Source organism: Canis lupus, chromosome 3, assembly GCF_048164855.1.
Source record: "Canis lupus baileyi chromosome 3, mCanLup2.hap1, whole genome shotgun sequence".
Lineage (NCBI taxonomy): Eukaryota > Metazoa > Chordata > Mammalia > Carnivora > Canidae > Canis > Canis lupus.
The window spans coordinates 56,700,163-56,726,133 of NC_132840.1; the positions used below are offsets into that span (position 1 = coordinate 56,700,163).

Sequence of the window (25,971 nt, forward strand, 5' to 3'; positions counted from 1 at the left end):
CCACCCAGGGATCCCAGGAACAGAATTTTAAATTTCCTTTTTTCAGGGGGCAACTGGGTGGCTCAGTGGTTGAGCATCTGCCTTTGGCTCGAGGTGTGATCCTGGGCCCTGGTACCAAGTCCCGCATCACGCTCCCCACAGGGAGCCTGTTCTCCCACTGCCTGTGTCTCTGCCTCTCTCTTCTATGTGTGTCTCATGAATAAAAAAATCTTAAAAATTTTTTTTTCTTCTTTTTCAAAGTAGGCTCCATGCCCAGTGTGGGACTTGAACTCACAACTCTGAGATCAAGAGTCACCTGTTCTACTGACTGAGCCAGCCTGGTGCCCCTACATTATATTTAATTTAATTTCCATGTTAACAACCATATTTGGCTAGTGGCTACTATATTGGGCAACACAGCAGTAGGCCTTGGGGATGATGGGTTTCGCCAAGCAGCAATGCAAGAGCAGCAGGGGCAGGGCTAGTACGAGTCCCCATCAGGCCCTGTGGGTGGCCAGCATTAGGAACGGGGCTGGGGTGCACGGGGTCCTCAAAACAACCACAGAACACTTCTCTTGACTCTTTATTCCGGATGCACCTTTGTCTCCTCTTTTTCCAAGTTCCGCATCACACACTGATACCCCCACTCCTTGATGGTCTCCGGTAAGTTGCTGGATGCCTCTTGGCGCATGCGCCTGGGAGACAGAGCTTCACACTTGTCCCTGCCCACCCCGAACTGTCTCTGGCGGGCATCAAAGACCACATGCCCTACCCGGGTGCCTGACCCAGGGCAGTAGGGCTTCCAGCTGATTTTCGGAGGCACTGACATCTGGCGATAGTTGTGGCAGGCTGAGGAAACTATATCCACAGGACGGTATACCCAGTCTTGGCTACCTGCTCGCCGGGAGGACGGCTGTAGCTCTATCAGCACAGGTACCTCAGAGAAGGTTTGCAGGTCATTGTAGATCATCACCTGAGGCTTAGTAGAGCTGGAGTTCTGACTAATGGGGACAGAAGTCCAGGGGAGGTGCTGTTCCACATCCTCCTTCCGAGGGGCTTCCTCAGGTACGAATGACTTCATCAGGCTCAATGTTGACTTTGGGTTCTGAGGTTGACCTAAGACTTGGACTGAGTCAGTACCTAGAACAAGGCCTGGGTTCCTGTGGTGGCTGGGATTCGGGATGAGGCATGAATCCTTGTGGTGGCCTGATTCCCCAATAGGGCCTTGAGTCTCGGGGAGGCGATGGTCTTTGGTAAGGGCTGAGCCCTTCTGAGGGCCAGGATCTTGATTCATTCCTGGGTAGTTATGGAAGTTTGGGTCTTGGGTATATTCTGGGCTCCTGTAAATTCCAACGTCTTGTGTATGGCCACATCTCCTTTCGACTTGAGTGGCTGATGCAAAGTTTGGATTCTTATGGAGATCAGACTCTTGAATAAGGTCTAGGCCCCTGTGGACTCCAGATTCTTGGAGGAGGCCTGAATTCTTATAGTCTCCTGAGTCTTGGGTAAGGCCTGAGCCCTTATGGAGACCAGAGGTTTGAATCAAACCTGGGCTCCTGTTGACTCCACAGTCTTGGGCAAGGTTTGGGCTCTTCTGTGGGCAAGAATTTTGGGAAAGGCCTAGACTCCTAGAGACTTCCAGCTCATGGACATTACCTGTACTCTTATAACCTCCAGAATCTTGAGAATGGCCTGGGCTATTATGGAGGCCACTTGTTTGGGAGAGATCTTGACTTTTATAGAGTATAGCCTCTTGGTTTTGTTGTAGATTCCTATAGACTCCAGAGTTTTGCATAAAGCCTGAGCTCTTCTGAATGTCAGAAGTTTGGGGAAATGGTATGTTCCTGTGGAGGCCAGAAGGTTGGGTAGGACACGGGCTCCTAAAGATAGCTGAATCTTGTGTAGGACCTAGGCTCTTTTGGGGGCCAGAATCTTGGGTAATGACCAGATTCTTGTGAAGTCCAGAGTCTTGGGAAGGGTCTTGAGTAAGGCCTGAGGGCTTGCTTAGACCTGGATCTTGAACAAGGCCTGGGTTCTTACAGAAGCCTGGACTTGGGGTAAGGCCTGGGTTCCTGGCAACTCTCAAGTCCTTTGAAGGGCATGAAGTCCTTTGGAGGCCAGAATCTTGGTTGAGGCCTAGACTCTCCTGATGTTCAGGGGTTTGGGGTTGGATCGGGGGTTGGAAAGTCTTGGAGAACTGGGGAGGGATGGGGAACTGGGAAGAGGGGACAGTTTGAGAAGATGTGGAGGTCGGGGGAAAGGCAGGGGTCTGCATTGAGGTGGAGGGCTTCTGGTGGCCGGAGGGTTGATGAAAGACAAAGGACCTGGGAGACAAGAGAGGCAGAGACAAAGTGCAAGGTGGAGGAATGGCGTTCAATGAGCTCTGGGTACTGGTTGGAGAATGAAAGCAAGGTTGAGAAGGTGTGGCATCCTTGGAGGAGACCAGGAATTTGGGGTAGACTGGGGTCTGAGAGTGTGTGTTTCTCCTCTCAGAACTGCAAGGATGGAAGCTGAAATAAGGGAAGGTCTTGGGCTGTAAGAACTTGTCTTTGGCATCATTTGAGATCTTCCATTCCACATTCCCCAACTCTAGGTAACCCAGTACGGAGCCTGTGGAGGGCTTGGCACTGTCCCCACTATGGTGTTTTGACGTTGGCTCAGCTGTATCAGAGCCACACAGACCCTCCCCCTCTTGGGGCCTGGGGAGGGTGCCTCCGTCCTTTCTGGAATACCCAGAGTTTGGGGGAGGGCACACATGGCACAAGTTCTGCTTGCCCCTACGGACATTGTAGACCACATGGCCAGTGGAGAGGCCTTGGCTAAAGGCAGTCAGGGTAGAGGGAATAGGAGTTATGATGGGGGTATGGGTGGTGGCAGAGATGGGAACTGGGATAGGAGTGGTAGTCAGGGTCATGACCAAAGCTGGGGCAGGAGGTGGGGCAGGAATCCTGGCAGGGGTAGACATTGGAGGAAGGGTTGGGGCAGATGTGGGAGCAGGGGCCAGAGTGTGAGGGGCATGGGTATAGGTTAGATGAGCATGGGACAGAGTGCAGGCTGGGGCATGGGCTATTACATGCTCAGGGCTGTGACCCAGGGGATGGGCTGAGGTGTGCTCAGGGCTGTGGGTCTGGGCAGGAGTGTGCTGCTGAGTGTGCTCAGGGGTGAAGCTTGGGGAGTGGGTATGCGCCTGGACTGAGGTAAGATCAGGGACGTGGACCTGGGCGGGGATGTGCTCAGTGGCATGGGCTGGGGAGTGGGTCTGGGCTTGGGGGCTGGTGTGCTCTGGGGAACAGGTCTGGGCCTGGAGAGGGTTGTACTTGGGGGCTTGGGCTGGGGAGTGCATCTGTGCCTGAGGGAGCTTGTGCTCAGGGGCGTGAGCTGGGGAGCAGGTCTGGGCCTGAAGGGTGGTGTGCTCAGGGACATGGGCTAGGGAGGAGGTCTGGGCCTGGGCCTGGGGGGTGGTGTGCTCATGGCGATGGGCTGCGGAGCAGATCTGGGCCTGGGGCTTAGTGTGCTGGGGAGTGTGGGCTGGGGAGCAGGTCTGGGTGTGGGTGGTGGTGTGCTCAGGGGTGTGGGCCAGGGAGCAGGTCTGAGTCTTGAGGGTGGTGTGCTCAGGCGTTTGGGCCAGGGAGCAGGTCTGGGTGTGGGTGGTAGTGTGCTCAGGGGTGTGGACCGGGGAGCTGTTCTGGGCCAGGACATGCTCTGGGGCGTGGTCTGGGGTCTTGGTCTTGCTCTTGTGGGGCAAAAGGAGAGGGGCCATATCCAGCTTGCTCATCCTGGGTAACTGGGAAGGTGCCTCGTGCCTGGAAATAAAGGGGGTCCGGGCCTTTAAAACTGGGACCTGAGGGGCCTCCCCTGCTGCCATCGCCCCCTCCTTCCACAGTCCCCAGGGAGGCCCCAGGGGAGCCCCAGCATGTCCACACTGAGGCGGCATCCAGCAGCACCCAGAAGCCTTCTCTTCATTCATGTCTGGTACCCAGGAGTCAAGGTGGTTAGGGTGCCCATGCAGGAAGCCCGGGCGGCGGTGGAAGCGAGAGGAGACCCCCGAGCACATGTTCTTGGTGTCCATGGAGCAGCGCACGCACATGGGACGACTGCCTACGCAGCTGGGTTGCTTGTCTGCCGGGAAAGACGGGAAGGGACCAGGCCTGGGTTCCTGAGGGCCGGGGAAAAGGGGACAGGTTCCACACCCCCCTTGAGGCCCTGGAGGGTGGGGCCCGCTCACCTTTGGGGAAGAAATGATGGAAAAGAATCCGCAAGGAGCTCTTCAGGTGCCTCCAGAGCTGAGAGAAGCAGGGGAAGGGGGAGCCCAGGAGTGGGGTGAGCCCCGAAGCCGCCTTTCAGCCACATCCCAGCAGCCCTCCCACCTCAGCCCCTTCCAGATCCCGGGGCGCCCCCAACCCTGTTGCCCGGTCACCGCCCTGACCAGAGTCACCACATTGATCCCCACGTTGAGCAAGATGAAGCTGCCCAGAATCAGAAGAATTGAGTCTCCTAGGTCCTGGCACTTCCTGGGGTTGGTGCCAGAGCACACTTGGGCTCCGTGGTGGGCTCGCTCACCCATGGCTGGGGGTCCCAGGACTAACTGGGCCCCCTGGCCCCCACATACTCACTAGGAGCCAGACTTCTCTGGTGCGGGAGGGGGAGACGGATGGGTCATAATGGGGTGGGTGGTTGGGGTCACAATGAAGGCGGGGAGGAAACTGGAGGGCCTGTGATGGTCTGCCCTGGGAACTGGGAACTGGGAAGATCTGGCCTCAGAGCCAGAGCCCCGGGGGAAGGCCTGGCCCATTCCGGAGCCCTGGGGCTTCTTCCTGCCCTCCTGGCTCTGAGCAGACGCTGGAATCTGACCTCACCGTGTCACGTGGGGCTGAGCCTCTGAGCCCATTTTGGATTGGGGATGGGAGGCAGACCCCCAGAGCCAGTGCTCAGAGACCAGTGGTTGGGGATCTGCAGCCTTCAGATCTTAGAGCATGGTGCAGGACCTGGGGTGGGGGTGGGGGGGCGGCCGTGCTGGTGGGATGGTGGGTCTCCATGGCCAAGAGGAGCCTCATGCCAAGGAGGGACGCTGGCTTCTCGCTTCAGGGAGCCAAGGGCCGGGGCCCAGGCTGGCAGGAGGAGTGCCGCTCCCAAGCCACAGAACAGCACAGTGTTTCCTGGACTCTGCTGCTCTTTATTCTTCTCTCCAAGCCCGACCCCGCCACCCGCGTTCCCCGCTGGTCAGTGAAGCTTCCCGGTCCGGCTCCTGTGCAGGGAGGGCCTGGAGGCCGAGGTGGAAGGTGGAGGCAGAGAGCTGGCCCTCGCTCGGCTCTCTTGCACCTGTCGCTTCAGCTCCAGGCTGTCATACACCTGGTAGCCTGCATTGCCGCCTGGGGTCCTGCTGAGCGGCATGAAGGTGGGCTGGGCTTGGGGGGGCTCGGGAGCCTGGTCGGCAGACAGGGGCTGGGAAGAGTGGGGGACCAGGGCCGAGCTGGGGGCTGGGGCCCGTTGGTATGAGGTCTCACCCAATATAGTGAGGGAGGCAGAGGCTGTTAGGGGGTGCCGAGCGGGTAGGGCCTCTGCCCATTCAGCCGCTCGGCGCCGAACCTCGTGGGGATCCCGGGAGCTGTAGCCCAAGTGGCCGGTGGATGGGTGGGGGCTGCGGTTGAGCTGGCTGTACGCATGGCTGGGGAGGCTCCGCCTGTGGGCCTGTGGAGAACAGTGCTCCCGGGCCTCGGGCCGGGAGCCCCGGGGCACCAGGGCAGAAGGAGGCTCAGAGCCCTCGGTGCCCCGCCGCCGCTGGTCCCAGGAGTCATAGAGCAGCTGGCCAGCCGAGGTGTAAGAGCTGTACCCCATGGGGGCCCAGGAAGGGTTTGGGGGCAGCCGGCGGAGGGGTGGAGGGGACGAGCCCCACTGTTCAGCCTCCAGATTGCCCCAGATTCGGGACTGGGAACAGTGGGGCCCATAGGACTGCAGCCTCAGTTCTGACTTGGCCTCCACGCGCTTGGGCAGGCGGCGCAGCTCAGGGGAGAGGTAGAGAGAGGGAGGTGGCAGGCTGGCCAGGATCCCCCCCTGGCGGCCCCACAGCCCCAGATTGGAGGGCAGGCCCCTGTGCTGGTAAAGCTCTCTCCAGCGCCCCCAAGGGCACTTGGGGTGTGGGAAAGCCAGGTCATCCTCCTCCTCCAGGTCTTCCCCATCGAAGAAGGGCACGGGCCGCAGCTGTGACATCTTGCGGCTGTGATGGTGGCTATGGAAGCCTGAGCGGTTGTGCCGGACGTGCCTCCCATTCTTCAGCCCCCACTGGTGGCTGCAAGGGTGGTGATGGTGGTCAGGGCCGCGGCGGGGGCCGGGGCTGCGGCGACTGCGGCAGCGGCGGCTGCAGGGGCGACGGCAGCAGCGGGAGTTGTGACCGAGGTGGTAGGAGGAAGAGGGGTAGCAATCAGGCGGGGCCATCTTCACCTCTACAGGGTCCAGGGTGCAGTGAATGTGGACATCTTGGGCCTTGGCTGAGGATTCTTTGGGGGAACTTTCACAGGCCTTTAAGATTTCATCTGGGGGTGACAAGAGTCCATGAAGCCCCAGGGCAATTGTGAGAAGACCTCAGGGTGGGGAACGCTGCAGCCTGGGTTGTGCTGATGGCATCGGGGGATGGGGGGACCCCTACCTCTCTTGCTGCCATACTTACTTTTCCGATTAATCCAACAGATCACCTTCTCTAAGCCATTCTGGAGCCCGTGCCACATCTGGGGGTAGGATAAGGTGGGAGTGAAGACTAGGGGGCTCTCAATCCTTCCCGCCCCTACCCCTACCTGGCTCCCAGCCAAGACCACTCCTGCAGGTGGAGGTGGGCCCCCACCCTCAGCCCTCTTCACCCCTGGGGGCGGTCCCCCGCCATCACTGACCACAGTCACCACGTTGATCCCAATGTTGACAAGAACGATGAGGCCCAGCAGCAGGAGCAGTAAGTCTTCAGGATCCTGGAGATGTTCTTGGTGTTGGTTGCAGCACCCCACGTTGTCATACCAGAGCTGGTTTTCCATGGTGGGGGGGCCCTAGGGCCGCCTGGGCCGCCGCCCCCCCCACCAGCCCGGACCACACTGTACTCATCCAGGGACCTGGGGACACCTACCAGCTGGTGAGGGTGCTGGGTCATAATGGGGCACATTGCGGGGAGTCACAATGCAGAGGTGGCAGGTCTTTTATCTGCTAGGCTCTGCCTTTCTATGGTCTTCGCTGACCTTGGCTGCCCCTTGAGGGGGGTCCCGTCCCCAGATAGCCCAGAGCTCAATCTGTCCCTGTCTCCACAGGGGAGGCTTGCTCAAATCAACACCTGATTCCTGATTTGAAGATACAGTAGCTGTAGTCTTAAGATGGTCTTCTTCGTAGTGACTGAATCATCCATAAAGAAATTTCTCCATTTCATTGTTCTTTTTTGAGACATTAAGGCAGTTTGTGGGTACTCTGCACCCATGCCTACCTGGGCCAGCAGCTAGGATGACAGCAAGAGTCCCCTCTGGGGTCGCCTCATTCTGCCGTTCCCTCCCTGGCCTTCCTGTTTATCATAATTCCTCTAGTCCCTATCCTCCCCACCGCTTCCTGGCAAAGGATTGCAGCCCTATGTGGTGTGGCCACCAAGGCCAGAGCAAGGATGACTTCCACCACCCGGGTGCTTGCCACCCAGAATGTGCTCCCTCTCCTTCCTAACTACTGTCCTCCCACTGACCTAGCCCTCCCTGTTGGAAAACTGTCAGCTCCTTCCTTAAGAAAACCTCACGAGATGCACAACGCACAAAATAGATGTAATTGTTGATAGGACGAAAGGAGCCTTCGTTCCGAAGCAGGTGCATCACTGGGGTCTGTGGACGTGGCGCCAGTGCGCATTTCCCTTCGAGCCTCCAAACACACATAGTAGGTGCTCAATATGTACTCACTGAAGGGAATCAGTCGACTTAAAATTATCACTACCGGCGCTTGCATATAAGGGAACAGAGAAGCAGGCTGATTCACAAAAGGCCTGTCTGTCCACATTCCAGGAATCCATCTGCTACAGAAGGTGGGGTCCAGTTCCTTCGGCCCAGGCACACTCACATGGCTTCTCACTCCCAAGCGCACACGTGTGTGGACATGTGTACACATGGGTGCATGCCCATGTGTGATGCCGACTATCTAGGAGTAGGGTAGGGTCTGTGTGTCCCTGCTGTCCATGGACGGAATATTCTGATGAGTTCACACGGCAGACTGAGGAAGGTGAGGAGTCTGATGGGCCGAGCTGACTCAGTGCCCAGAGCATCTGAGACCATGAAGCTGATGCCTGGTGTCTCTGTGACCACGAATAAGTCACTTGCTTTCTCTGAGCCTTAGTCTCCTCATTGGTGACAGGCAGGTACTAATCAGAGGAGTTGAAGTCACAGAGGGAAGCCCTTGAGGATGTGCTTGGGGTTTGCTCCTCTGCTCCGACCCTGTACCTGCTCATGGGCCCTGGACTGGGGAATTGCGAGGGCCTGGATGCCCTCACACTCCACTAGCCCCCCTCAAAGAAACCGGGGCTTAGTGGAGAAGCACACCACGCCTTGTGGCTGCAGCCCAACCCCGGGCTCTGGCCGAAACCGGGCCACCAAGGGGCTAGGACCACGGGGATGCTGGGATCTCTGTTCTAGCGCAGGTCTGCCTGAGTATCTGGAAAAGGATTTGAGTGTGGGGCTGCTCCAGGCATGTAAGAAAACATGAGAGTGCCAGGTGGGAACCTCGGGACCCAGAAGGGGCTATGAGCTCGGGACAGCTGAGAGGTTGATGAGGGTTCTGAGGGCCCTGGAGGCCCCGTTGCCAGAGGGATCCTTCTCTTGGCAACTGGGGCTCCCTGATGCTGCGTGGGCCCTGGCATCCCCCACACCACCACAAACCACCTCCTTTCTTCCTTTTTTTTTTATTTTTTTTATTTTTTTATTTTTCTCTCTTCCTTTTATTGTCGTCCCAGTCACCTCTCTGTCAGGGAACGGTACACCCAGTCCTTGCCTGTCTCCTCAGCATTGCTGGATCTGGAGCCCAGGGGGTAACAGTGAGACAGGGCCTCCACCTCTCGGGTCAGCTCCTGGAGCCGCCGCCTCACATCACGGGCATCGTACACTACACGGCCCGAGGAGCGGCACCGGGGGATGTCAGGGACGATTGCTGGGCCCCGGGCAGCCGGTGGGGCAGGAGGGGCAGGGGCGCATTGCTCCTGCTCGGCTTGGGCCCTGGGCCCCGCTCCACTGTTCTTGTGGCTCAGCGTCTGAGGGCTTGGGGGCGGGGGATTCACAGGGTACACATAGGCCTCTAGGCCCATCTCTGACTGCATCTCGCCTTTCAGGGGCCTGCCTTCTATGGTCTGCTGGAAGCGAATGGTCTGGGGAGCGGGCTCCACAGCATCCTGGGGCCAGGGGCCCCAGAAGCCCTTTGTGGACTGGAAGCCTTCCCAGTCTGTGGGGTGATCCCAGTTGTGGGAGCAGACTGCAGAGTGCTGATGTGGGGGCTTCTCCTCGTCGTCAGTGTCAGGGGCCCAGGCTACCGGGCGGTGGGCGCGGCGGCCTGAAGAGCCTCGGTGACGGTGGCGGTGAGTGGGTGGGGGAGTCACAGTCATTTTCACGGGGTCCATGGTGCATCGAAGGTGGACTGCAGGGGTGCTCTGCTTCGGAGGCTGGGTCTGCTTCCCAGGTGAGGATGACTTAGAAGCTTCTGCAGATCAAGGAGAGGCGAGAGGCTGGAAGGGAGGCTGGCTCCTACAGGGATGGAGGGGTAGGGTGCCAGGTGTGGGCGGGGGAGATGCTGCAGCACTATGGTGTCTGAGAGGGGAGAGCGGGAGGGGAAGGGGCTAGCTCAGGGTCAGGGCTAGATGGCCTGGCCTGGTTTCTGCCTCTCTGGTGTTCCTGGCCCCCCACTTACCTTTCTCATAAACAATATGGAACACTTGGTGTAAGAAGCCACGGAGTCTGCGCCAGAGCTAGGTGAGGGAGGACACAATGACCCTGGGCCGGCCCTGGCCACCAGGCCTCCCGCCACCGCCGCCATCTGGCCAGCACCCTCCCGCCTGACCCCACCCTGACCAGCGTCACCATATTGATGCTAATGTTAATGCAGATGATGAGGCCCAGCAGCAACAGGATGGAGTTGCCCAGATCCTGACAGTTGTTGGTGTTGGAGCTGTGATATGAGGCCCACCCGGGCCGTGGCCGCTCAGCCATGGCCATGGGGGTCCCTAGGGCCACCGGGGCCCCTAGGCCCCCATCCCACACTGCACACAATATTCACGAGTCTGCCTGCCTGTCCCAGAGACTCCTGGGGGCAAGCGGGTCACAATGATGCCGGGGTTCTCCCTCACAATGTGCCAAGAGGCAGAGTCTTGGGCCCCAGTGGATGACCCTCCAGCCTGGGCCCAGGCCTTGGCAGAGGCTCAGCCCTTCACCTCGAATGCCTGTCCTGTAAGCCAGTCACTTGGATTAGCCCATGAGCCCCATGGCCTGTTTGTTGGCCCCCATGAGTCCCAGCCCATTCCTTCTCCGCACTGGGCTCAGGCCCCAGCACACACCTGGGCCCTGATCAGAACTTCCCACACGACACTGCTACCGTGGCAACCTGACCCCAGCATCCATTCCCCCCTTTCTCTCGGAGCTCTAAGCAGCTCCCAAAATGGGCTGCAGGCTCAGATCACCTCCCTCTCCTCACTGGCTGGAGTGGCCCAAAGACTCATTTCTCGGAGCCCCCCCACTCCCCTTCCACTCACCCCTACGCCACCCCCATCACAGCAGGCACAAGCCAACAGTTAAATTTTTATATTTACAATATTCTCTTCATCTTTTGCCAGGTTTAAAAATGTGTACAGAGCCGCAACGGGTTGGGGTTAGGGACATGGGATTGTCAGGGGATTGTTCTGGGGAGAGGGGCTGGGCATTGGAGTCCGTGGCTGAATCATGGGGTCCCCCAGCCCCCCTCCCATGCCCCAGTTTGGGGGGCATCTGTCTACAGGGTTCAGGGCCCAGGTCTCTAGCATTTAGAGGGCATGGCTGTTTGGAGAGGAGCTAGACCAGGCAAGGGAAGGGGTCAGAAAAGAATTAAGTTTCTGTGGGGGTAGGTGGCAGAAGGGACAGGAGGCAGAGTTCTGGGGAGCCAAGACCAGGGATTCTGGATCTGGGTGTCAGTGGAAGACAGCACCCCACCCCCTACTCCAGTTTGGCACTAACAAACTCACAAAACACCAGCAGAAGAGGACACTCCCTCACTGGTGTCCCTTAAAACCCTTCCTGACATCATCCTTCTCCCCAGAGGCCCAGACCCTTTCTCCTCGGGCGGTGTCCTCTCCGGACAGTCACCTCACACATGTCCTTTCAAACTGTCCCTGCTGCTGTCCACCGGAGCCCCGTCTCCCGCCGCCCCCGCCACCTGTTCCTTGGCACAGCTGACCTCATTCCCCAACCTGTCCTGAGAAGCCTTTGTACCCCCTGCCTCCTCCCCTGCGCCTGCCCTGTGCCCTCCATGCCTCTTTCCTTGAGCTCAGGCAGCTGAGGGAAGGGGGCCCGGCAGGGTCCAGGCAGGGAACGGGGGGCTGAGGGGAGAAGGCGTTCTCACATTGAGAAGAGGGAGACAGACATGAGAAGAGGGACACTGAGGCAGAGACGGGAGGAGTGAGACGCCGTGGACGAAGGAGAGACACAAGCAGGACCCCCTTTCACTGCCACTTGCCTCCCTGGTATCCCACCTGTCCCTACATTTACCTGCCCTGGCCCAGGACTGGAGAATCCTTGGCACATCTGGGGGGTCTTCCACCCCCCCACACCCCTCAAACCCACCTGACCCAGTTTGGCACGGATGAACAATGGTCTGAGAACTGAAGGAAAGGCTGTCCTTAGACCCCAGTGAGGGCTTTGGTCAAGCATGCATGGCCTCTGTGGGTGGCACACCACACCCCCCAACTTGGCATCTCTTGGGGGAAGAGAGGGGCACCCCTCCCAGCTTCTTCAAGTCTGTTCCCACCTGCTGGGTGAGGAGGATCTAAGTGCTAGGCCTCAGGCCTGGGGCTGCCTGGAAGTGCTAGAGAGGAAGGGACCGTCTTCATGGGGGAAAACACTCATCCACACACAAGAACATGTTTGCACTCAGAGTGTGTCCTGGACCCACGAGACAACACGTTCCCAGGCTGCACAGGGATGCACGGATCTCCTCCCTTCCCCCCACCCGGCAGGGAATCTGTGTCTGTCTGTCTTGTCTGTCATCTGTGGGAGGCGAAGCCTACCCAGAGGACGTGCTTCATCTGACATGGGCCACGGGGGATAAACATGCTTCGCTGGGGGCAGAGGGGGCAGGGGGCTCTGAGCGGGAGGGGGGGGACGGCTGATTTCCTCGCTACCTTCCCAGGCACCACCCTGTGTCGTCTGGTGGCCCAGGGTCACTGTCCGCCAACTACGCCACTTCCAGGGTCTCCATGGGGTGTGGGAGGGGGAGGAGGTGAGAGAAGGCATGAGGGAACAGGGGTCTGGGGTACAAATCCCCGCAGAAATTCTTTGAGGGGGCCAACATGTGTCCAGGGGGGCAAAAAAAAAACCTCACCCTGCACATGGGAAAACACACCCCCTTGTGAGAAAGCACACCTCCACGCTGCCACACACCCAAGACTGGTGTCCCAGTGGAGGGGACCGAGTGCCCCCCAGTTGTTCCAAGGCCCAGGTCCAAAGAAGAGAACGGGCCTCTGGGCATGGGAAAGACACCCGTGGTGGTGAGGACGCCCGTGTCCACCTGGCGCCCCTCGCCACCGGGGCCACACCGCGGGGTGACACGTCCAGCGCGGTGGCGAGGAGCCTGCGGCCAGTCCTCCTCCCTGACTTCCGAGCGGCCACCGCCCGCTGGCTGGGGGCGCGGTGGGGGGGCAGGGGGCTGCGGAGGAGGGCCCCCGCCCCCACGCCGCCCCCTATACCCGAGTGGTGGAGTGGGGGTGCGGGAGCGTGTTGTTGTGGCCCGCGGCGGTGGGGGGCGGCGGCGGGAAGGGCCCGAAGGGGTGCAGGGAGGGGGGCGGCGGCGGCGGCGGCCCCAGGCCACTGGGCAGCAGGGTCAGCGCCCCGGGGGCCAGCAGAGGCACGTCGTCCGGAGCCCGGCGCAGGGCCAGCGTGTAGTCGGGCGGGCAGGCGGGGCGCAGGGCCTCGGCGGGGTCCGCCCCGACGCCCCCCGCGCGCTTCAGCTGCAGCGACACCAGCTCCTCCTCGGGCGGCAGCTCCCGGCCCGCGGCAGGCAGCAGGGGGCCCCCGGCCGGCACTCCCGAGCCCGAGCCCCCCGGGGGGCTGAGCCGCCGGCACCGCAGCTCCTGCCGCCGGTCCCGCTTGTAGTAGAGCGCGGCGAAGGCCAGGATGTTGAGGAAGAGCAGCGAGGCGCCCACCGCCACCGTGACGCTGAGCTCGGTGGAGTAGTCCCGGGAGTCCCCGGGGAAGCGGTCGTAGGCCCGCGGGCCCGGTTCGGGCTCGGGCTCGGGCGGCAGCGTGGCGGGCGGCGGGGGCCGGCGGGTGCCCGAGGCGCCGGGGGGCGGGCGCGGCGGCCAGCGCGTGGCGTAGGGCGGCAGGCGCGTGGTGGTGGTGAAGAGCTCCGTGTGCAGGTTGTGCAGGTGCGGCACCAGCTCCAGCCAGAAGGCCACCTTGTTGGCGCGGTAGTTGTCGCGCACGCGGGGCTTCAGGCCAATGTGCAGGTACTGCTTCTCCTTGCTGTTGAACTTGCTCCACACCACCTCCTCGAAGCGGTTGGGCTTGGTGTGGATGAACTTGGTGTCCTGCGGCACTGGCTGGTTGGGGTCGCTGCGGGCACAGGAGGGTGGGGAAAGGTGGAGTGAGGGGAAGGCTCCGCGGGAGGGTAGGGAGACCCACAGAAGGGAGGCCCGAGAGAGAGCGAGCGAGAGCGAGAGCGAGAGAGGGAGAAACTGCCAGAGGCAGGCAGGGATGAGGGCAGAGGGGCAGAGATAGGCAGAGATGAGGGCAGAGGGGCAGAGATGGGCAGGGATGACGGAGGCATAGAGAGAGGCAGAGAGATACCCGGTGAGAGAGGCCGCCTCTGAGACTGAGTGAGATAGACACATTTAGGAACAAAGAAACAAAGGACAGAGACAGTCAGGGGGAGACTAGCAAGAGAAAAGCAGACACCCGGGCAAGAGTCAAGGGAAAGGCAGAGACATCAGTGGATTTGAAGAGAGAGATGTAGAGAGAGGGACAGAGACACAGACACAAATCCTCACAGATACACAGCCCAGAGCATCAGATGCAGAGCAGAGTGCCAGGAGAGACAGGGGAGGGAGGAGGGCAGGAGAGACAGACCTGGAGCCAAAGCTACCCAGGGAGCACCCCTCCCCCAACAAGGATGGGCCCCTAGGATCTGACTCTGCTGAATCTCCAACAGGAAGCTCAGTGCCTGGCACAGAGAAGGTGTCCAGCAGGTATCTGGGTCAACAAGGCAATGATGGAGGAGTGACTATGAGGAGTGAGAGACGGGGCACTGAGCATGGAGGGGGTGTGTGCCTTGGCCTGCAGGTGGAGGGGCCCACCCAGCCCCACCGGCCGCCCTCACCCAGTCTTGGCGAAGTTGGTCCAGTAGGTCATGACCACAGCGCTGAGCATGACGTCATTCTTGGAGAAGTTGCAGGGGAAGAGGTCGGTGGCACCCACCATGGGCACACCAAAGACATAGGGTAGCTCGTCCCCGTGTGCTGCGTCTGCCCACTCGGGCCGGCCCTCAGCCTGGCAGTGGTGGTAGAAGGTATAAAAGTAGACAGGGGACTGGTAGTCAGCGTGCAGCTTGGCGGTGGCCACAGCTGGTGCCACCCACTGGTGGTCTGTAAAGAGCGCCAGCAGGGTCTTTCTTCGCATCTCGCCATTGTCCCGGTCAGCCCAGTCCGTGTACATGAACTTGATGGTCTCCCGAAGCACATCCTTGCCCTCAGGGTAGCCATACAGGTTGTCCACAAAGTTGGAGACTGTAAAGTCAAAGGCGCTGGCAGACACGCCGTCCTCACTCTCTGCGGAGTCCTCCACGAACTTGAGGCCTTCTCCTTGGTTGACGCCAATAAGCATGTCATAGTTGAGGAACTCTCCCTGCTGCATGAGGATCTCGGGGTCATCGGGGACGACGTCACCATCCACCACGGGCCCAAAGGCGATGTGGTAACTGGGGAAAAGGGGTCAGGGTCTCAGCACCTGCTCCCCAGCCTCCTCTCAGTGCATGGCCTGCCTGGCCTTCTGCTCAGAAGACCCTTCGCACCCCTCGGTAAAATCTCCTGAGTCCTCAGGGCACCTGGCCTCCCGGGAAGTCTTCCCAAAAGCGCTCTGTGGCACCTGCGTGCACTCTGTCTGGGCACCTCCACTTAGGGAAGGCTTCCCAGAGGAGGAGGCAGGGCTGGCAGAGGGACCCAAAGCTCACATCTCCTTACCAAGCGGAATGCCTGTGGGCACCTCTCCCCATTAACCTCCTGGGAACCAGCAAGGGAAGGGAAGGCCTGGCCCCAGCCCTCTCCCACCCCCATACCGGGCGGGCTGTACATCCTGGTCCACCAGCTCCCGGGAGGGCTTCCGGCGCAGACACTCCACAGCTTCGGTGCTGTCCTCGCGGTCGCAGCCCACTTTGGCCGCCAGCAGGCGCGTGTACTTGAGCGGCTGGTAGTTGACAGACCAACTGGAAATGGCAGTGCCGCTCTGGGCGATGGCCTTCTGGAACAAGCCTGGCAGGACAGGCAGGCCTCAGGTAGGGCCACATCGTTAGCCCAAGGTGGGAAGAGGGACCTGGGAAGGGCCAGAGTGTGGGAAAGGGGATGGGAGGAGGGGCAGGCTGAGGGGTCGCAGGTACCTTCCGAATGGTGAGAGAGGATCAGAAGGTTGACACAGGAAGCCCCTGCCCCAGATCCAAAGATGGTGATGCGCTCAGGGTCACCCCCGAAGTGGGCAATGTTTTCACTGAGCCATCGCAGTGCCTGGATCTGGTCTAGGAGTCCATAGTTGCCTTTTGCAGCCTGGTCCCCGGTGCTGAGAAAGCCTGGAAGCAGACAAGGGAAGGGGCTTCCTGGGGGGGTCAGAGCACCCTCGCCCCCTTTCTGGGCAGCTCAGTGCAGCCCAGAAGCCATTCTGCTTCTGCTGGATCTGGAGGAACACCACCCCCCAGGGCCCCCTCCCAGGCTCCAGCCCCGAGGGTTGGCGGCCCACCCTCACCGAGCACCCCAAGCCGGTAGTTGAGCGTGGCTACAATGACGTTGCCATAGGCGGCCAGGACGGAGCCATCGAACATGTTCCCGGTGCCCTCCATGTAGGAGCCGCCGTGGAGAAACAGCATCACGGGCTTCTTCCCCGAGTCCCGGATATCTGCGTGGGGAGGGGGTGGGCGGTGGGCCAGGGTCAGGGGACAAGAATATAGTCAGACCAGAAGCAGCACCACCCAGCTCCCAGGCCTGTGGAGGACCAGCCTGGAGCTCAGGGGACATGTCACTCCCGTCCCTGGGGGGCAAGACCGGATTCCCCTCCCTCCCTCCCCATCTAGCCCTGGCCAAAGGCCCCACTCCACCTCCTGCTGGCCTGCCCCACGGCACTTCCTCAAATGCCAGACAGACCTTCCAAGAAGCTAGAGGTGGGGGGGACCCTCCCCAGGGCATCTGCTGGATCCAGGGGACCCCCTCCCCACACACACACAGCAAATCTCCTTCCTGCTCCTAGGTAGAGCAAACTCCCAACGCTGGCACTAGTGCTAGAGATGCTGGAAGGGTCCAGACAGTTCCTCAGACTTGGGTCTCAGGTCCATGTGGTAGCCTGGTCTGTGGGTGAGGGGGTGCCAGCCTAGGGTCCCTGGGGGCTTGGTCTCCTCCCCGCCCTAATTCCTTTCTAGGTCACCTCCCCAGTTACCATGGCAACCCCCAGCCTAATTACTGTGGCAGGAGGAGGCAGGGTGGGAAAGAGCCTGCTTGATAAAGCCAGGGTACAGTTCTTTAGTCACAGACCCACCCCCCCAAACTGGCCTGACCCTGCACTGGGCGCCCCTCTTGCCATGTCCCAAAAGGATCCCATTAATCACTGCCACTGAGGAGTCAGATTCCGGAAGAGGGTGGGAGTCTGAGTGGGCTTGCCAGGGTCCCCAAGGCCAGTACCCTTTGTTACAGCCCTCCATGATTCAGCCATGGTGCAGGGCTGGGGTCACCCATGGCCCACTGCCCCTCCTCTTCCTTGACACTTGCAATCTCTGACTAGCCTGGGCATTCAACAAACCAGAGCCAGGCCTAGGCCTCCACGGCCAGTCCCCAACGGCTCTGCTTGCCTCCCTTCCTCCCACTAGAAACTTTTCTCCTGCCTGCCTGCTGGGTGAGCCCACAGGACACTAAGACACTCGCCTCCACCCCTGCAGGCAGCTTGCAGCCTCTAGTCTCTTAGGACCTTCTCTGCCACCTCCCTCCACTTGGTGGGCTCCGCCCTCTCTGTGTCCTCTCAGAATCCTGCTCTTCCCCTGGTTTCCGAACCTCTGGTGGCCTTCCAGCCAGACTCAGGCCGGAGTCTCCTCCCTCCCAGGCTCTCCTTTTGCCTCCTTACTTCTCCCCACTCCTCCCCACCCAGCACCTCCACTCCCGGTGTGGGGGGAGGAGGGGTCGGAAAGGGAAGGAGCAGGGAGGGGACCCCCGGCACCAAGAATTCAAAACCAACAACAAAAAACAGGATCAAGAAAGAAGAAAGAAAGAAAAAAAAAAAAAAAAACCCAACAACAACCAAAAAGCCAGAAGCTCTCGGGGCAGATTCAACAAGAAAAGAAAAAACCAAAAACAAAAAAACCAAAAACCAAAAAGATCCGTGTTTTGTTTTGTTTTGTATTTTTTTTGTTTTTTTTGGAAAAAAAAGAAAAAAAAGAAAAAAGTTCTTTGCATTTATTTTTTTGTTTTTCAAAATTTTGTGGTGAAACTTCAAGATATTGGGCCCTGTGTTCAAAAATTTCCGAATTCTTTCATTTGCTCCAAATGTTTGTGTTTTCTGCATCTGACAGGCTTTTGAAATTGTAGCAGGTTTGTTTCTGATGTTTCAATTAGGTCATCAATTTGCCAACTTAAGATACTTTTTTCGAATGTAGTTTTGCTCCGAATTAAAGTTGTTTGGTTTTGTTTGTTTGTTTGTTTGTTTCAAATGTTACATTTCGCAAGTTTCCAAACAGTCCAAATTGCTGTCAAACTCTAAACATTTTATCCAATTCTTTGGTGTTTGTGGTTTTTGTTTTGTTTTGTTTTGTTTTTTCTCGGACATTTCCAATTTCTTTTCTCACTTATATTTTTGGCCATGTTTAGCTTTTCTTGTAGGTTTGCTAGTGGGTCCAACATTGTGTTCGAATTTCATTTGAAGTTTTGAAGTTTTCATAATTATTTTTTCCAATTAGTACAAATTTTTCTTTTCTTTTCTTTTTCGTTTTTAGTTGGGAGAACAACTGAGGGGGGCCTTGAGAGCTGCGGGGGGGCATTTAGTTAGGGGCAGGGCCGTGAGCATCCTCTTTATCAGCAACCACATGCAGCAGCGGGATTTTTAAATCTACCTGTGTCTGGCGGATTGAGCGTCGCCTCGTCACGTTTTTTTGTGAGCGGACCTAAGACCGGGAACACAAAACAGAGAAAAAAGGACAATTTTGTGGGGAAAGATGGGGGTCGGGGGAGAGGTGGTGGATGGGGAGGGGAGGACAGGAAGCAGAAAAGGGGAGGGTGGAGGGCAGAAAAAATAAGCCAAAAAAAGCAAAATTTGTTTGCAAGAAAAAGAAACCAAGAAAAGAGAAAAACGTTTCTACAACCCAAATTTGTTCCCCTCCCCGGAAAAAGTCATGCCCCAAAGAAAAGGCTGGTTTTGGGGGGATGGGGTGCCTGAGTGGGCTGAGGCCTGTTTTAAGACATATTGGCTTGGCTTGTCGAAGTGTTTGCTAATTGCTGGAAATGAAACGGTGTTAGAAGTTGGGTGGGAGGGGAGGGGAGGCCCACCCTGAGCCCTAGGGAGACCAAGGCCAGCTGTGCCACCAGGGCCACCACTCACGCAGGCCCTCTTTTGGCCAGCCCAGTACCTGCCTGCTCCCCCAGGCTGAGAGGGAGGGGCTGGGCAGAAAGGACCCATCTGGAGGGCAGAGCGTAGGATAGAGTTGCCTGCCCCCCCCCTCTGCTCTGCAGCTCACAGCCCCTGCTGGCCCTCTGCTCCCCACTGGAGGGCTGGGGCTAGGCCAGCTAGGGCCGCCTGCCCGCCTGCCCAGTCTCTCACCCCGACAGCATTCCTCTTCCATCCGCACTCAGGGGGCCTGGCTTCTCACCCCACCTCCCCGATGTGGGGCGAAGCAGGGAAAGGGGTCATCAGGTCTTGCCCTCCATCCACCTCTTCCCTCTGCACCCCCAACCTCATCCCCTACCCATGGCTACTCTCCCCCCACCAAAAATGGTCGGTCAACTTCCCACCAGGGGCATGAGCACCTCTTCCCGACATTGCTCTAATGCCAAAAAGCCCCCCTCCCCAATTTGGGGTTCAGTCCACAAAGAAGGAACAGGAAACACAGTGCCTTGAGCGAGGCTGACACATAAGGTGCCAGGAGCTGCTGGGAGGCACAAACTGTTCCTGTTGTCAAGGAGAGGCCCCAGGACTGGGCTCAGAGTTTGGTTCCAGGCTTCTCTCAGAAGGGGGAATGGGTCAGGGGCCGATTCTGGAACCCAGAAATCAGAGGAGGTCCCTGCTGCAGATTGGTTTCTCTCACTGGCATGGGGAGGGATGGGTTGGCAAGGCCCAGGCCAGCCTCTGCCAGGCTTCTCCCAACTGGTGAGGATAGCCCCAAGGGACCATTAGGATTAGGGTCTGTTCTCTACAACAAGATAGGAATGGGGATGAAGTCAGCAGGGCATGCGGTGAGCGTGAGAATATTTGTGTGTGTGTGTGTGTGTGTGTGTGTGCACGTGCATGCACACGTGTGCGTGTATGCACACGTGCCCGCCTGAGTCAACCTCTTCCTTGCAGAGCTGGTGTGAAGATTCAGTGAGATCACCTGAACGTGTCAGGCCCCAAGCAGGTCTGTGATAAGCGATGGTTAAAAATATAGAAGGTGTGGGCATAGGTGGTGCGGGGGCAGGGTGGACATTGTGTGTGGAGGTGTTGGGCCGGACAGCCCGCTAGGGGGAAGTCCTGGGAGGATGTTCCACATGAACATCCTGGGAGGTCCTGGGAGGATGTTCCACATGAACATGAGGGGCGAGGAGATAGCCCCCTGAGGGGGACACAGGCATGGAGAGCCTACATGGAGGTGGGAGGGTGGGTGGAGAGCCCATAAGTGGAGAGCATAGTGATGGACAGTCTGTGTGGAGTCCCTGGGGTGAGTGATTCACCTGCCATTATGAAGCGCAGGCTGCTGGGGTAGGTGGCCCATGAGAGGGCAGGGGGATGTGGAGTGGATGGCTCTCACCTGGAGGGTATGGTGGTACTGGGGAGGCCGTGTGGAGTGTAACGGAGTAAATAGTCTACTGGGGTGCTTGGAATCTGGATAGGATTGGAGTGGATGCTACTTCTGTGTGTTGTGGGCAGGAGTTGCTAGGAGGCATGGTTTCCATGGGAGGGGTATTACTGTGTTAGGGTGCATGGCTGGTATGGGGAAGAGAGGGTGGATGGTTGGAACGGGAGGTGCTGGGAGTGAGGCGTTAGCATACTTGATCTGCGGGTTGGGTGTAGGGTTGCTAGGTGTGTTGTCACAGCATGGGCTATGATACAGGTGATCTCCAGGTAGAGTTGGGTAAGTGATGCTTGGGAAGCGTTGAGGGTGTTGGGTACTGTGGTATGAGTGGCCACGTGCAGGCATTATTGAGGCAAAGGTCTCTGGGTGTTACTAGGACACACAATATATATCTATGGACACTGGGGAGCATGGGTCTATGTGGTGAGAGGGTACACAATTTCAGAGGCACTGGGAATTTTGATACATGGGATGATGGAGCACATGGTCCGTGCATAGGTTGGTTGGGTACATGACCCATGTGCTGAGAGGTTGAGATTCCCAGTGTGCAGTGGCCCTTGTGTGGTGGGTATTGGGTGCGTACAGGGATTCCTGGGTACCAGGCCTGTGTGTGCAGTTGGCAGAAAATGGCCTGCGGGAGGTGCTGTAGTAGAGGGTCTCTGTGGAGATGTTGTGTTCTAGGGGAGTGATGGGGAGTGTCAGAAGCATAACCTGAGGCCATTTATGAGGCTGGGCTTTGGGGCCTGCTGGAGTCCTGCTGAGTACCTCTGTTGTAGACATCTGGAAGGTACCCTGAAAGATACTGTGTGCTGAAGGTTGGCTCGTGAAGAACTTTCCGGGGGAGTGTGCTGGGGGCCGTGAGCACCATGGCAGTGACCTGGGGAGAGCTCCTTTACAAGGACAGCGGCTGCTGAGCCTCCTGAAGGGAAGATGTCCTCAGGGGGATGGGCGTGCTGTGTTGTGAATAGAGGGGCCCTCGACAGGGAGCTTCCTTGATTCTTCAGGGGTGCTCATGGGGGCCTAGGGGTCAGAGCTCTCCAAGGAAGAGGTGCTACACTCAGGTGAAGTGCCCTGAGCACAATGTGACAGATGGAAGTGTGCCCATGCACACTTGGAGGAAAGGTGGAGTCTGTTGTCCAGCAGGTGTAGAAGAACCAAAGTGTCCCTTGGGGACAAGCCAAGGCCTGGGGCTGGTAGGTGGGGCAGGGCTGGAGCAGGTGTCTAGGCAGAGGAGCGATGCTTCCGGTGCCTGGTGGCCCTTGGGGCCACACCGTGTGTGTGCCTTGGCAGGAATGGGGGTCTACACGCCCAGCTGGGTACCTACGGCTCTCTCTGGGGGTGTTAGTCTGTAGACAGGTCCTTGGGGCTGCCCGGCAGACCCCAAACTGCCCTGGGAGGGACTACATCCCACAAAGGCTGGGTTCTGGGCCTAGGCCCTGCAGAAGCCTGGGGGGTCTGCGTGTGCGTTTGTGGGCAGTGTCCACGGGGCCCGGCCCAGTGCCCGCACCCTTACCGTCCTCGGTGGGCACGTAGAGGTTGAGGTACAGGCAGTCCTCGCTCTGGTTCTGCACGTAGGTGGCGGCAGCTTCCAAGTTGTCGGTGAACCACACAGGCAGCATGATTGCAGGCAGCGCGCCGTGCAGGTTCTGCGGGCAGGCGGGCGGCAGGGTGGTGGCGTTGCGCACGCCGGGCCACGAGGCGGGGGCCTCTGGCGGCTGGAAGCGGCGGGCGCCCAGGGGTGGCGTGGCGTAGGGCACACCCAAAAACTGCACGACGGGACCCAGGATCTCGTTGTTGAGCTCGCGCCGCACGCCGCGCACTCGCCCGTAGGCCGTGTTCACCACCGGAAAGCGTTCCTCCCCGAGGCTGCTGAGGCCCAGGCCTGGGCTGCCCGGGGCGCTGCCACCGGGACCCCCTCCCCCCCGTTGAGCCCCTGCCAGCCCCACCAGACACAGCGCCAGGAGCCACATGCTGATCGGGGGACCCCCCCTCCCTCCCCGGGACCCCCCCCCTCGGAGAGAGAGAGAAGGGGGGGAGAGGGAGGGAGGCCCCCCCTCGCCCCAGTAGGGAGGAGGGGGCGGGGGAAAGGAGGGAGGAGGGGGGCCGGGAGGGACCTGGGTTAGACTGGACAGAGAAAGGGTCTGTTCCTCTCCATGGAGGGGGCAAGGGGTGGGGAAGGGGAAGGAAGTGGGAGGAGGTGAAGGTAGGCCCGACCTGCAGGGAGGAGGGACAGGAGGAGGAGGGTAGGCCAGAGACAGACAGACGGACAGACGAACAGAAAAATACAGAGAAGTGGAAGAAGGGAAGGGGAATCGGACAGGGCAGACAGAAGGGAGCGGGGAAACAAGAGACAAGTGGTTAGTGACTTGGAATTCAGACCAAGTTGCCCTCCCTTCTTCCTCCCTCAGGTCCCCTGGCAACCCCCCAATCCCGGAAACCGCAGGCAACCCCCAGCCCCAAAGCAGGGACCCAGATAGAAACATCTTAAGGCCAGGGAAAGGGTCAGGATGTGGTAGACGTCCAGGACAGAGCCGGAGGAGAAGGAGGACCAGCTCCCCAGATCCAGCATCCTGTCCCCCCAACCCTTCCAGCTGCTCTATCCCTCCCAGGCAGGCTCCCCTCCAGGACTCAGGAGTCCCAGTTCCCACCTCTCTGGGAGGGATGAGATAGACAAGGAAGAGAAAATAAAAATACCAAGTCATTAATTAGCAGGAAGTGGCGGGTTTGTTGATACGTGTTAATTACTCCAGAGCTATAATTTCACAGCACTGAACCCCCACCCCAGGCCAGACTCGGGCCTTTCTTGGGACTACCACAGCCTTCCACCTTTTCCTCCTGGCAACAGCCCATTCCCTAAGGATCAGTGCATCAGGGGAGGGGGGAACCCCTTCCCTCCAGGTCCTCCTCATTTCTTCCATTAGAATTTAAGGTGCCTTGAGGCAGGGGCTAGAGTAGGGAGGGGATGCTGCTGGAGGGGCAAATCCGGGGACAGATGCATGATCCTGCAGCCGGTTGCCGGGCGACAGGATGCTGCCCCGCAATGTTACCTCGGCAACCGGCTGCAGCTTTAACCCTGGAGGGGGGTCTGGAGGAAGAGGGGAAGGGGCTGGCTGGGTTATGGTGTACATTCCGGGCAGGAGGGCAGAGGCCTGAGTCAGAATGCTAGAGTTTTCCCCAACCTTACCATAGAGAAAGAAATGTGTGTGTTGAGGGGAGCGGGAGATTGGGGCATAGAAAACCCCTAAAAGATCCGCCTCTTGCTCCTTGTTGGCCAATCAGAGCCTAGCCCCAGTGACCAGGCCTCTGGCTGGGGAGAAGGGGTGCTGAGGTGGGTTTGGAGGGCATCAGATGCAGCCACCAGCTGCCCCCCGCACCCCCCCCCCCCGCCAGTCTCCAACAGCCTCGGACCCCAGATGCCTCCTGCACGCATGGCATTCTGACCCACGTCCTGGGGGCAAGCCTCGGCTTTCTTCTCATCCCATCCCAGCTATTTACCTCTCCTTCCCCCCACAGTGCCAGCCCCCCACAGTCGCTGCTCTGATGCCTGGATGCTCAGGACAGCAGGGGCAGGACAAGAGACAAGATCAGACCGAAGGGGCAGACACCCAGGTCATTTCAGCAAGCCCCCCTGCCGTCTGCCCCCCCCCCCCCCCCCAGCCGCCAGAGCTGTTTGCTGACGCGGGGTTTTCGGAGCCAGGCGCCAGCCCGCGGGTGGCTCTCTGCAGGTGTCAATTTATTCCAGAGATGAGGACACAGGAATCCTTACCACACACACCCAGTCATGCCCTCCCCCTCTTCAGGTCCTCTTAAGCTCCTGCTCCCCCATCAGAAGGAGGGGGCTTGGGGCTGGCTCCCTCAGGATCTCCTCTGTCCATGCCAGGCTGGGTTCGGCTTCCATGGCCCCCCACCTCTCCCCCTCCTACTAACAGGGTCTGCCTCTGCTCCCCCCCTTTAAGGTACTTTGGGACCCTGGCCTCCTGGCTGCCAGCGTCTCTCCCTTCTTCCCTCCCACTGGAGCCCTCCCCCAATCTCCCATCCATAGCGCTCCCTCAGAGCATCTTTCCCGGCCTCTTCCAGCTTGCTCTGGCTTCTGCCTTGTCTTTTTCCATCTCTCTTCTCCACCTCCCTCCTCGCCCATTCCTCATCTCTCTCTCTCTCTCTCTCTCTCTCTCTCTCTCCTCTCTCTCTCCTCCAAACCTCTTCCCCACGCTTCTCCCTTAAGCCCCTTCTCTCTCCCCTCTTTCCTACCTCTGTCCTCCCCATTTTGTCTCCCCATCTCTGTCTGCCACATCTTGCTCCCCCCTCCTTCTCCCGATCCCTCTGCCTTGCTCTCCCCGTTTCTGCCCGGGGCCTGACTCCCCCAGCCGGGGAGAATTGAGGGAGGGGGGCTCAGGCCGCAGGCCCCCCCTTCCTGCAGTGGGGAGAATGGCTTGGCCAGGAAGGGGAGGAGGAGGGGGAGGGGGAGATGGGAACACACGGGGTCTGTGGGCCCATTCAAAGGATCATTCATGGGCTGGGGAGAGGCAGAGACAAAGAGACCGAGACGCAGAGACACGGCGAGAGCATCCCTAGGCGGAGACACGCAGACAGAGCAGGCTGGGGGGAAACCAGGCTCAGGGAGAGAGATGGGGAAAGGAGACCCCAGTGGACCACCACGCACCCCCCCCCCCACCCGGCCCGGCTTAGCTCCTACCTGGCTCAGCCCTGGGGCCGTGGTGCCTCCATCCAGGGCTCCGAGTAGGGGGCAGACGGGCTTCGGGAGGGGGGCGGCGGCCTCTGAGCCCCCGCGGCCCCGCAGGCCCAGCCCCCGCCCGCAGCGCCTCACCGGGCGGGGGAGGGGGATCGCCCCAGCCCCGGGGGGCGGGGCCGGGATCCAGTCGATCCCCGGGGAAAGGAGAGATAGGGGATGGGGTCAGGAGGAATCGAGAACAGGGAACCCCGCAGTGGGGCCGGCGGAGCGAAGAGGGGGCAACGAGGAAGGACTGTATTGGGGATCCACAGGCTCCGTGGGCTGGCTTCGAGGGACCAGAAGGCGGTAGAGGCGGAAGATCCTAAGGGATCGGGTGCGGGAGGAGGTGTCTACAGCAATCCCCAGGGGCCCAGAGCCCGGGAGCGCAGGATCCGCGGTGCAGGGGCAGGGATCCAGCCGGAATCCTCGGGAGGGGGAGGGATCTAGTCGATCCCGAGGGCGGGCGAGAGGGGGAGGTCCAGGGAATCAGAGGAGGGCGGGAGCCGAGTCTAGAGCCCCGGAGTGGGGGTCGGCAGGGCTCCTAGGAGGGGAACCGGGGGCAAGGGGGAGGCTTCGGGGGCCGCTTAGCAGCCGGGAGGCCCGGACTCCTGGCTCCGCGCGCCAGGGCCCGCCCGCCCCGCGTCCATCCCAGCCCGAGAGTGATGATCTGCCGGCGGAGCAGCCGCAGCAGCCCCGCGCGTCACCGCGCGGCCGCCTCCCCCGCCCCCTGCGGAGAGAGCGGCGCACACCCCTCGCTCGCACCCGCCTGCCCGCCCGCCCTCCAGAGTGTGGTGGGATTGGAGCCGGTG

General features: G+C 59.7%; 4 protein-coding genes across 8 annotated transcripts; all 4 read right to left on the reverse strand.

Moving 5' to 3' along the window:
- Window positions 1-549: 549 nt before the first annotated feature.
- On the reverse strand, window positions 550-4,618 carry SPEM3 (SPEM family member 3). Its single transcript, XM_072821361.1, is given in 4 exon segments — window positions 550-645; window positions 647-4,098; window positions 4,205-4,262; window positions 4,406-4,618. Coding segments are annotated over 4 exon segments (3,687 nt in total). The 5' UTR covers window positions 4,544-4,618; the 3' UTR covers window positions 550-606.
- Window positions 4,619-5,131: 513 nt separating this feature from the next.
- Window positions 5,132-7,094, reverse strand: SPEM2 (SPEM family member 2). Its single transcript, XM_072821397.1, has 3 exons — window positions 6,861-7,094; window positions 6,644-6,701; window positions 5,132-6,509 (listed from the first exon to the last, which is right to left on the reverse strand). The coding sequence occupies exons 1-3, from the start codon at window positions 6,996-6,998 to the stop codon at window positions 5,200-5,202; spliced, it is 1,506 nt and encodes a 501-aa protein (XP_072677498.1). The 5' UTR covers window positions 6,999-7,094; the 3' UTR covers window positions 5,132-5,199.
- Window positions 7,095-8,915: 1,821 nt separating this feature from the next.
- On the reverse strand, window positions 8,916-10,548 carry SPEM1 (spermatid maturation 1). 3 transcript variants are annotated; one of them, XM_072821405.1, is made up of 3 exons: window positions 10,397-10,548; window positions 9,877-9,934; window positions 8,916-9,669 (listed from the first exon to the last, which is right to left on the reverse strand). In XM_072821405.1, the coding sequence occupies exons 1-3, from the start codon at window positions 10,481-10,483 to the stop codon at window positions 8,933-8,935; spliced, it is 882 nt and encodes a 293-aa protein (XP_072677506.1). In that variant the 5' UTR covers window positions 10,484-10,548; the 3' UTR covers window positions 8,916-8,932. The 3 variants fall into 3 exon arrangements, with proteins under 3 accessions (XP_072677506.1, XP_072677505.1, XP_072677504.1); XM_072821404.1 differs by lacking the exon at window positions 10,397-10,548 and adding an exon at window positions 10,047-10,293; XM_072821403.1 differs by lacking the exon at window positions 10,397-10,548 and adding an exon at window positions 10,038-10,291.
- A 200-nt stretch (window positions 10,549-10,748) lies between these two features.
- On the reverse strand, window positions 10,749-25,867 carry NLGN2 (neuroligin 2). Of its 3 annotated transcripts, none has more exons than XM_072821371.1 (8): window positions 25,127-25,866; window positions 21,947-22,647; window positions 18,502-18,552; window positions 16,158-16,307; window positions 15,799-15,984; window positions 15,481-15,673; window positions 14,527-15,123; window positions 10,749-13,763 (listed from the first exon to the last, which is right to left on the reverse strand). In XM_072821371.1, exons 2-8 carry the CDS (start codon window positions 22,401-22,403, stop codon window positions 12,893-12,895), a joined length of 2,505 nt encoding a protein of 834 aa, XP_072677472.1. In that variant the 5' UTR covers window positions 22,404-22,647; window positions 25,127-25,866; the 3' UTR covers window positions 10,749-12,892. The 3 variants fall into 3 exon arrangements, with proteins under 3 accessions (XP_072677472.1, XP_072677475.1, XP_072677474.1); XM_072821374.1 differs by having other exon boundaries at window positions 21,947-22,079; window positions 25,127-25,863; XM_072821373.1 differs by lacking the exon at window positions 18,502-18,552 and having other exon boundaries at window positions 25,127-25,867.
- Between the last annotated feature and the right edge of the window lie 104 nt (window positions 25,868-25,971).